The sequence below is a fragment of the Mastomys coucha genome, unplaced genomic scaffold (assembly GCF_008632895.1).
Source record: "Mastomys coucha isolate ucsf_1 unplaced genomic scaffold, UCSF_Mcou_1 pScaffold12, whole genome shotgun sequence".
NCBI lineage: Eukaryota > Metazoa > Chordata > Mammalia > Rodentia > Muridae > Mastomys > Mastomys coucha.
In genome coordinates, this window is record NW_022196894.1 from 96,275,309 (window position 1) to 96,286,641 (window position 11,333).

The 11,333-nt window shown below is 47.0% G+C and overlaps 1 protein-coding gene across 6 annotated transcripts in view; it reads right to left on the bottom strand.

Annotated features, from left to right (window-relative positions):
• C2cd2 (C2 calcium dependent domain containing 2) overlaps positions 1-11,333 on the bottom strand; it is a 65,498-nt gene that overhangs the window by 8,480 nt on the left and 45,685 nt on the right. For all 6 annotated transcript variants that reach the window (XM_031364575.1, XM_031364569.1, XM_031364574.1 and 3 more), the window contains 5 exons: positions 10,893-11,017; positions 9,994-10,168; positions 8,737-8,850; positions 3,888-4,015; positions 2,343-2,667 (listed from right to left, as the gene is read on the bottom strand). In XM_031364575.1, coding sequence (XP_031220435.1) covers positions 2,343-2,667; positions 3,888-4,015; positions 8,737-8,850; positions 9,994-10,168; positions 10,893-11,017 — 867 coding nt within the window. The remainder of the gene's footprint in view (positions 1-2,342; positions 2,668-3,887; positions 4,016-8,736; positions 8,851-9,993; positions 10,169-10,892; positions 11,018-11,333) is intronic.

The window sequence follows — 11,333 nt, forward strand, 5'->3', positions numbered from 1 at the left end:
GGGCAGTGTATGTGCAAGTGTACCCATCTGTATATCTGCATGGAGGTCACAGGTCAAAGTGTGATGTCCTCCTCCATTATTCTCCACCATTGTTTTTGACAGAATGCCCCATTAAATCTGCATCTCACCAACTAGCTAGTTTCATCTTGTGGTTTCTAGAAGCTTTATACTTAGCTTGAGAGGTTGGTTGGCAGAATCTTTTATATATACTATATTATATTATATTATATATGGATATATGTATATATGGTTAGAGTATATATATATATATGTATGTATGTATATATATATATTCTAAACAAGGCCTTACCATGTAGTTCTGGCTGACCTAGAACTCACTATATAGACCAGGCTAGCCTTAATGTCAGAGATCCTTCTGCTTCTGCCTCCCAAGTGGTGGGATTAAAGGCATGTGCTACCATGTCTAGGTCTTACAAAATACTTTTTAAGACATTGCCAAATACTACCTTTCAGAAAACGCTAAGTCAAGGCACTCCAAAGACCTAGAGGCAGGTTCAACCTCTGCTTCCAGAGTAGCCAGGAGTGAAACACACATACCCGCCAAACATGTTTGCACCTCCCCCAATACCCAGGGTCTCTGGGGAAGCTCACATGCACAGAGGCTACTTCCAGCCCCTAGAGGATGGGCCAGACCCGGAGTCCTAAGAGGCATTCATCTGTCTGGCCAATGAGGGGAGAAGGGTGGTAGACGCACAGCAAGGAGAGGACCCCAAAGGAGACCAGAGCTAGTGGGAGCAGGAAAGGCTGGAAGAAAGCAAAGCAGCGCTGGATGGATGTACTGGGGTAGGCTTGGCAACTCTGAGAAACCTGGAGAGCGCAAGAGGAGGTCTGGATTCTTTAGGGACATAAGGATACAGACCACTGACTCAAAATGAAGTGAGGCACAGGATATCCCCCAGTGTCCCCTGTTCCTCCCTGCTCACTTTCCCAGCAACCTCCCAGAGGCTCCTTTGACCCTAGGACAAAGACCTGGCTAGAGTGTGTACATAGGGTGGCCAGTAGACAGTATACGTAACATCCTGGGCCACGGCTCATGAGAGGACACAGGGTTCATCTGCAGGTCCCCAAGGACAGGCTGTAGGAAATAGCCTGGATGGTCTGAAATCTTCCTCCAGGAACAATCCCTTTCTTTCCTTTTCTGATGTGCAATCCCTCCCCTATCTACCTTTCTCCACTTGGTACTGGCCAAGGCACAGGCAAGCAGCTACCCACCAGTGGCTAAGGGATGAGCAGAGAAGAGGTGGAGCACCGAGGGTGGTTTCTCAAGCCCAGCACCTGGGATATGTGCTCTGCTGTGCGTTGGTGTCTATGCTATGTGCCCTAAAGAGTATGGTATCTATGGCCTCTACCCATATGGGGCTAATAATACCCCATCTCCTGGTTGTAAAACCACAGCTGACTGCAGACATTACCCATGTCCTCCTTGAGACAAAATTATCCAGCAGGAAGCCCCACGTGTTCCTAGGTAGCCAGCATTCCTAACCGCTAGCATGGCTAAGCTTCTTGCCCAGTGCATGCCAAGGGGGTCCTAAGAACCTGATAGAGAGAAGTGGGTCTTGGAGCCCCAGATAGAAGGCAGAACTAGAAATGGATACCGAGTTCCACCACAGCACCTGGATTGATGCAGGGGCCTCTTTCAGCCCTCATCTTGCAAGGATGTGGATAGTAGGTATGGTCCCCAAGTCTTGGAGGTAAGACTCAGTGAGCGTGAAGTCTCTAAGTTGTGGAGCTGTTGCCAAAGGTGACTATAAGGCAAAGGTCTGGGAAACCTTCGTCAAAGTGTACACCCTCAAGAAATGCAGAACTCTGAAATAAGAGCCCATTGTTCATGAGAAAGGACTGATTGCGCTACTGAATGCCTTTATAACTGTGAGTAGCTATTCCAGGAGTCTCTTTCCTTATAGATCCTGCTGATTCCATGTGGTGAGGTCTGGTTTGGTTCTAGCTGGAGGAAGAGACTGAGCAAATAAGGTGTGCTGCCAATCTCTGCTCACTCTGTTCTGCCCCTGGCCACTTTGGCATCTGGCTCCCTGTGACATTCAGAAGCCTTGGATAGCTCTGCTTCCAGATGGAGAGAGGCAGACAGGGAGGCTGCTTGGAGTCATGAAAACACAGTGGCCCCCAGATGCAGAGATGAAGCCCCAGCTGTTCGCATGCAAGCTTCCCACCTTCTTTCCAGCTCTCAATGGCTGAACAGACTGGGATAGAGGGGATGAGACTAGCACAGCCTCACAGAGGACAAAAGGAAGGGAGGCCAGCATAGGAGTGAGGACACAGAGAGGGAAGCCCAAGTGAGAAGCTGGAAGCTTGGAAACAGGTACCTTTATGCTTCTTGATAGCTCCTAGCTCTGAAGTACTCAGGGAGCTCTCAGACAGTTCATCCCCATCAGGCTCCTGCAAGGCTGGACCGCTCCATGATGCTACTGGAGACTCCTTCTCCAGGTCCCAGGAATCTAGATCATTCTCTCTAGGCTTGGTGGCAGGTAGGGTCTGGGCTGGCTCATTTTCTTCAGGTGGGGTGGTGGCAGAGGCTTCAGTTGCCTCTGGATGGCACAGAACAGAAGTGGCATCTCCCTGGTTGGTGCTGTCCATAGAAGCTGCGTAGTCCAGCATGAGAGCAGCATGGTGGTCCTGAGATAGTGAGGTCTGTCAGGGGAGATGTACAACAGAGGCTGAGAGGCAACAAAAAACCATCCCAGGGATATAACACGTTCATGGTAGGGAGGGAAGGTTTGGCATTTGCTAAGTGGTAGTTGAAGATGAACCAACCAGCTTACAGAAGTGCCTGATGACTACTAGTACAACAGTCTGTATGCCAACAAAATTGATAATCAGAGTGGCCTACAGATATTAAAAGTGAAGATTAGCTGACAATTCTGAAGCAAAGCCAGAAAGTAGAGAGCAGACAGTTATGGTTATCTTCATCTTGTTCACTTATCTAACCCAGACTGAGTAAAAGCTTCCACTGTTTGGCCTTGTTGGCACCAGAGATCTGCCTCTCACACTCCATTGGCCGAAGAGGCCAGACTAAGAAGAGATATCCCCTGACTTGGTGTTTAAGGACACCAATGGAGGACTCCAATCTCTTGGGAGTCCTCGGCCCAGGCTACCCACACACTGTAGACACTACCAGCTATGATGACTCACCATTGGCCCCTGTCAGCAACCATGACGGCGATTCCCAGCATGCTCTCCCTGCCACCCTCTTGATGACCTCCTAAGACCCAATCTATCCTCCCTAATCATGACCACAGCTACCTAATCTGTCACTCACTGCAGCTCTCTCTCCATCTGCATATTTGGAAATGTCTAGAAAGAACCAGGATTTCTTGCATGGCCCCTTAAACTGAAGATCTAGCCTGTTCTGCAGCCCAGTGGCATGGCTGCCATCAGAGGCAGTTCACAGCCACCTTCTGCTCCATGAAGATACTGGAGTAGCAGAACGGGGGGACTGAACTGGAACATTTTGTAGAATAATCTTTATTTCTGTCAGATAACAGAAAGGAATACACATATTTTTTTGCAAAATATTTAAATGTTTTAGAAATGAGTAACCTCCTAGAAAAAGTAAGCCCAGGAGGCAGCTAGGTGGAGACTTCACCACAGGGGATAGCTTACGTGTGCTTTCATCTCTATCTTAGCAACCATTCTAGAAATGACTCACCAAGCTCTCAGGCCTCAGAGCAGCACCAAGCAGACAGCCAGTACCTTCCTGTATCAACAGGAAGGACTACTGTGATCCCAGAGGTAACTAACTCTCATGGGAAGGCACTGTACTAGACTCTGCAGAGTGGGCCTTCTGGATGAATGAGGAACTGGGGTACTATATTGATAGACGCCCCCCTCCTTCTGCTGCCCTCACCTACCTTGGAGATCCCTGAAATTATGATGGTGCTTTTCTTGCGTGGGGACTTCAGTTTCAGCTTTGAGGATTCGCTGAGCTGCCGAATGGCAACCTCAGCCACAGGATCTGAGCCATTCAGCACCAACAGTTCTGCCAGAAGGAAAGTAGCACTGAGTTCAGTGGCAAACTTCACAAGCTCCAAGCGAACCCCCATAGCATGGGGGCAGGAATAGTCTATAAGCGGTGGGTGGTAGGCATTTGGAAGAGGGAGAAAGTAAGGGGTTGAGGTTTTTTCAATTAATCTCCCCATAAAGTAGAAACAGCTAGGAGCCACATGTAAATGAACAGGCAAGGCCTGGTTCTGGTAGAACTTTATTTTAGAAACAAGGGAAGGCCACTGTTATCTACAACATGACTCACTCACTGATGTGTCTGTTTGAGACTCATGTTTAACTGTTTATAAGGTTAATACTTTTTCTCAAGAGGGCTATGCAAAATGGCAAAGGTCAGCAGACAAAAATAAATAAATTGTGGGCAGAGGAAATGGTACAGTAAGTAAAGGCACTATGTCTAATGATCTAACCTTAGTCTGATCCCTGGGACCCAGTGGGAGAAGGACAAAACAGATTCCTGAAGGTTGTCCTTCTCTCTCCCCCCCCTCTCTCTCTTTCTCTCTCTCTCTCTCTTTCTCTCTCTCTCTCTCTCTCTCTCCCTTTCTCCCTCTCTCATATACACACACACACTGAGAGAGAGAGTGTGTGTGTATGTATATGAGAGAGGGAGAAAGGGAGAGAGAGAGAAAGAGAGAGAGAGTGTGTGTATGTGAGAGAGAGGGGGGAGAGAGAAGAGAAAAGAGAGAAGAGAGAAGAAAAGAAGAAAGTTTTAAACACTGGGAAATTTGAACCTCACAAAGGTACATAACTCCTCCCTCCAAATGCGGTTGACACAGAACATTCATCCAAGGCAGCCAGTGAAAGCTATTAAGAGCTGGCCCTTCCCGTGTTATAAATGTACCACGCTCTGCTGACAGAGCTTTGCCATTTGCTCATTCCTTAGCTCCATTAGGTAAGTTCTTTTTTTGTTTTTTTTTTTTCTTTTTAAAAAAAATCTCCACTTGATAAGATGCCAGGCCATCAGGTACATGGAGAGGGGTCTCTTCCCTCAGAGAACGTGTACTTATAGCTTACACTATTCTGCTAAGGCAAAATTAAACATGACAAAAAGGGATCCGAGGTGTAGCTCAATGATACAACACTTGTATAGCATGCACAAGGCTCTGCGTTTGATTCCCAGGACTGCAGAAGCAAATGAAGGAACCAGGACAGTCACACTGTTTTAGGAGCAGGATATCACAGGGGCTGGTTTCTACAGTTACACACTTGGCCCCAGAGCTGGGTTTATAGGCTTGCTCAGCCACTCCTTGCTTTGTAGGTGGGTGCTGGAGATCAAACTCAGGTCCTCACACTGCCTTATAGACAGGAAGATACTTGTTCAAGATGTTGATTACCTGAAAATAATCCTAAAGTTACTGGCACTGTCACAGCTTGAATGTGAACAGTCTCCAAGAGGCCAGTGCTTAGAGGGCCTTCAGAGATGATGGTGCTACTCTGGAGGCTGGAACACCTTTGGGGATAGAACCCTGATGCCCTGGAAGGTGAGACCAGGCCCTGCTTCCAGAACTTCCTCTCTGCTTCCTGGTTAGCCATGATGTGAGCAGGCTCTGTCACACACTCTGGCTACCATGCATTTACTCTTAAAACAGTAACCTAAAACAATCCTTTCCTCCCTTATACTGTTTCTGTCGGATCCCTTTGTCATAGTGATACAGAATACGCAAATTAACTAATCCAGAAAATTGGTACAAAAAGTGGGTTGTTGGTTCTGCGAAACCTATGTGGTCTGGGCCTTTGGAGCTGACTTGCGGAAAGAACGTGGAAGAATTCGGAGATGTGAACTAGAAAAACCCCTGAAGAAGCCCTAGAGGTTCACAAAATGACACAGGCTATGGCCACTGCTCTTGCTGCTCACCATAACGAGAAGGTAAGACCTACTGCTGAAGACATGACACACTTTCAGTTAGAACACAGAGAAAGCTGGGACTGACCTGAAGACCTCCTCCCTGCTAGAAGGTGCTATGCAGGCAGCTGGGGGAGAAAAAGAGTCAGTGGGCTTCCACAGCAGAAACTCTTCTGACAGGCAAGATGTATCAACTAGTGCAATAGCGGCATGACTACTCCAGGGGAACCTTCTGCCTTTTGGATTGGAAGTCGGCTGCACAGGAACTGACTCCTGATCCTACAAACATGGTCAAAAGCCCAGGGTTGGGAGGAGCTGTCTACTGCGGCTTTACTAAATGGATATAGGTCTGAAGTATTTGTCTTCACTCAGATTAGTGTTGACCTCAACTTTTGTCGGAGGAGCTGCCTTTGGCAGTGGTCAATGCCGAGGCACATAAAAGAAAACAATTTTGAGAATAAAGGAAACATTCTAGAAGAAGGGGAGGAAAAAGCTAGAGGCTAGGAAAGAGTGCTGCTGTAAACTGCTGTCCTCTGGACATGAAGTGGCCTTTGTACTCAGAAGCGCAGCGGCACCAATCACTTGCACAAGATCACGCCCGTCAACATTCCACATGCATGAGTGGGTTCAAAGGCCCTGTTCCTGGCTGAAGGGCTACTGGGGGTTGATGGCTGCTAGGGACAGGAAGGACTGTAGTCACCGGTAGGTTAATCATGCTCTGGTGGATGGCCCCTCACACATGCAGGGACTCAGTTTATAAAAAACAGAATGAGACATGAGGTGGGAGGATTTGTATTTCGGGGGGCGGGGTCTGAGAAGCTGGGGACTGGAGAGTTGTGATCAAGGATATAATCAAGATACACTGTATCAAAACATAAAAAATTTTTAAAAAGGAAGAAAGGTTCTAGAATACTGTAAGAAGGCCTTAGACCTATTCCTGTGGGTGTTTGGAAGACCTGAGTGCTGAGACAAGCAGTGAGTTTGGAATGGGAACAATGACTCCACTGGGAACAGGATTAGACACCACTTGTGTTACATTTTGGCACAGAATTTGCCTATATCTTACCTATCTTCTAGGAATTATAAAGAGGCTGAATTCAAAGGAATTCATAGTGCAGCATTCAGGCTATGGCATGGTTACTACTGGCATGCTTTAGCCAGGCTTACAGTGGGATCTGAGAATAGAAATTAGAGCAGAAAGACATGAAAAATGAAGTATTTGGCTCAAACTGCCCAAGCAAGTGGCAGGTGTGAACATGGTTATTTAAGCACCAATAGGGAGAAGTCAAATAGTTTGCACTAGGATTAAGGAAGGATGCCCTCGGGATATTTCAGGAATTGGTGAGACCCCTGATACCTCCAGCATATAGAACTATACATTCATTTGAAAGATACTTGAATGGGGGGCTTCATAGAGAAATGTGTCACAGGTTCACTCGTCTAGGCACTTAGAAGCCACTGTGGTCATGATACAAGGAAGGCCTAGCTACATATCAACTGATGAGTGAAATGTAGGGTTGTCCACACAGTGCTAGGTTTTCAACCATGCAGAAAACAAGAGTTATGGGATTATAAAGGGTTGCACCTAGATGAAGGGAAGTGTGTGGAGTCAAGTACTATTCATTCCAGGTTTCCTGTGGGGAGCATCTCTGAGGATGAAGCCTACGCTGCAGGAGAGACCCCAGGATGTTGGCAATGCCAGGACCATGAGACATGTCCCAAGGAAAGCTGTAGATAATACATGGAGCTAGCCCAAGAGACAGGCCACATGGGCTACAAATGGCAAAGGTCCGGGAGTAGAATTCTCTGTGTCTCTTGGTGCTTAGATCATTTCCACTACATGCATTAAATGCCAGACACAGGACAAGAGCATTCAGTGCCCTAATAGGGTTCAGTCTCTCTCTAGTCTAAAATTTCCTTCAATCCTCCCATTTCTCCCTTCTGAATGGGCACAATTACTCTGCACCCTTGTAGTCTGAAACTATCTAACTTTCCTTTCGATTTTACAGGGGCTCACAGCTAAGTGACATCCCTGAATCTCAAAAACAAAACTCTACACTTAGATCCTTGGACAGCATTGGAATTATTACGTTTATGGGGACTCTTAATAATTAAAATTAATTGCATTTTGCATTATTAGATGACTATGAACCTTTGGATCCAGGGTGTAATACTATGGCTTAGATATCAAATGTCTCCCATAGGCTCATGTTCTGAACACTTGTTCCCCAGCCAATGGCACTATTTTGGGAGGCTGCAGAACCTTTAGAAGGTGGGGCCTAGCTGGCAGACATCTGACGCTAGGGACAGGCCTTTGAAGGGGATAGCCCTGGGTTTAGAACCTCTTTACTTCCTGGTCTAAAATGATACTGACTCATGTGTTTACACTGACGTGCCTGCCCCAACCCCATGATGGACTGAAACTGGAGCCAAAATAAGCCTTCCCACCATGAAGCTATTTCTGTCAACTGATTGATTGCAGCTATGTAAAAATATCTAAAAGAAGCACCCAGAGACCTCAGAAAACTACTCTTAAATGCTTGAGTGGATGGACAGTGTGGAAAAAGCACAGCATCCAGGCCACGCTGTCCCCAGTGAGGCTCATCCAACGGCACTGACATCACCCACATGCCAAATGATAAGATAGCTTTCAAAAAGTTACCAAGTGGGACCCCTACTACCTGCTTATTTTTGTTAAAGTACTCCACAGATCTACTAGCTATGTCCTCAGGCTCCCTTTACCTGACATTCCCAGCTTTTTCATTTTCTATTTGCTACTAAACCAAAGACTCGTGGGTCAGGTAGGGAGGAGGAGACCCTCCCTCCTAAAGCTCAGAAGTGCAGAGATATATTACCAGTGTCTGAAGAGGAGAATGTCTTGCTGACAGGGGCGCTGTGGCACGAAATGGCCTGGACAGAGATGTCCTTCTCAATGACCTTCACCTTGACGGGTGTCCTCACAGGGGACTCTGCAAGAACAAGATTCCATCAGCAAGAGCACGCAAATTTCCAACAGAAGGTTCTAGAAAGTAGAGGAAGCCCCTTCTGCTCCTTGAGGTCCTGCAGTTCTAACTGGCTGGAGCTGAGCTTTTAGACTCACACCCTCTATTCTTTCACTGTGTTGGCAAAAGTGGGGCTGGGGGTCAATATTGGAGTAAAACTTCAGAGACATTTTAATAAAACTGGAGTTCTCATGTGAATTGTGGGTCCCTGACCTGTGCCATGGGAGCTACTTTGGGAAGATGGTCCCTTTACACAATATACCAATAAAATGACAATGTATTTTTCATGTTTCCACCCAGGGGCCAGCTACAATGCAAAAGAAAGGCTTGTGATGGCCCCATTTAAAAAACAAAACAAAAACAAACAAACAAAAACTCTTTTTTTTTTAGCCATGGTTGGATAATATTTCGTATTAGGCAAGAATGACTTTGAACTCCTGATCTTTCTACCTCCATTTCCTCAGTTCTGGGATTACAAATGTGTGCCACCATGCCTACTTGCTACAATTCCGGGATCCAACCCAGAGCTTCATCTAGCATAGATGAATGCTGCCAACCGAGCCATATCCTCAGCCCCACATCATGCCTCTTTATCAGTGGTGTTGAACATTCAGTTACCTGTACTAGACTTTTAATAATCATGAGTGTGATGGAGTACTGAGTTCCATGTGGCTGGAAGAACCTCATCTCTGTCTCTTAACTCTCTCTCTCTCTCTCTCTCTCTCTCTCTCTCTCTCTTTCTCTCTCTCTCTCTCTCTCTCTGTGTGTGTGTGTGTGTGTGTCTATGTGTCTGTGTCTCTATGTGTGTGTCTCTCTGTCTCTCAACTCCCTCTCTCTCTACCCCATCTCTGCCTCCCTCTCTCTCTACCCTCATCTCTCCCTCCCCCTCTCTCCACCCTCATCCTTCCCCCCTCCCCCTCCCCTCCCCTCCCATCTCTCCAGGCTCATCTCTCCTCCCTCCCTCCTTCTCTCTCTTCCTACCCACCCCCATCCCTTTCTAGGCCACCACACTTCTTTGCTAAGCCTTGGTGCTGAAGCCCACAATGCTCACTGTTGCAGGGTAAGCCCCGCCCCAGAGGCTGGTAGCCTGGGGATCTCCTGTGGTCTCACCTGAGCTCAGTGGGGATGCCCTCCCAGTGTCAAATCGAGGTTTGGTCTTCACAGCAGTGACAGTAGTGACCACAGTCCCACATGGCATCACCGTACGGTCCTTTTCTATCTTTGCAGCAGAAACAGGGGGAGGAGCTGGCCAGGACTTCAGCTCACCAGGTTCTACATAAGAAAACTATGGCAAAGATAGACATTTATTTTGAAACACAGAGGAGCTTCCATAGACAGCTGCTTCCCACACTCACTAGGCCACCACACACACACAGAACATGGTGTCACAGAATACCCATGTCCTTTCCTGGGATAGAAATGACCTCTAGCTGACCTCTCAAACCAAAAACAATGAAGATGCAAAGGAATAGCTATTTTTCTGTACTGCTCAAGGAATTATGGTAAGAAGAAAAGGTATATACTTGTTCAGTCTGATGTAGTTTGGGTGTTTTTTATTTGTTTGTTTTTCCCTGAATATTTTCAGGCTGGTTGGTGCAAACTCCAGCTGTAGACCTGCAGATATGTACTCTGCAGACAGTAAGAGCATGCTGACTTAGCTGCAGAACACTGGCTGTATTTCTTTTTCCAATAACCTCTATTTTTTTTTTCACCCATGTTACTTAATTTTTTTTTAATCAACTTGGACTGACAAAGACCCAAGCGAGCCAGGCTCAAATTCATCGAACTCTAAGCATGAAGCAGGAAAGGATTTTTTAAAAGAAGGGCAGCTGGGTTAGCTGAAATGACACTGGGAAATGTCATCTCCTATAGTAGCCAGCTTAAGCCAGTCCTGGCCAGATGTTTCCACCTGAGCCTGAGTGAGCTCAGTGTGTCCTACAGAGGCAACAGTGAGCCCTGGCAGGCAGGAGTCAGGACTCCTGGAGACAGCAGAGAACATGCCACCATACCTCTGCCGTGACTGAGCCCAACAGCAAGTTGTCAGGCTCTGTCCCACTGACGAGTCTGAAGGTCTGTGGGCCATTAGGCTGCTTCCTAAATAAGTCCAAGTGAATGGTTGCTATCCCCAACAGACCTAGAGTGGAAGACAAGAAAGAACATGGCGATGTTTCCAGTTACACACCCCGAGGGATGCTCTGTTAGGTTCACTACACAGTGTTAGCATCACCAAACATAGGGAGGTTGTGGGTATTCCAGAGGGAATGAGGCTACATGCCAGGCCTGGCAAAGGCAATATCCAAACCACAGAGGGTGTAGAACTGTACCAACCATCCTTGAACCACTGACAGAAACTGGAAAACAGATAGTGGGTGGTGGTGGTGGTGGGTGGTGGTGGTGGTAGATGGTGGGTGATGGTGGTGGGTGGTAGTGGGTGGTGGGTGGTGGTGGAT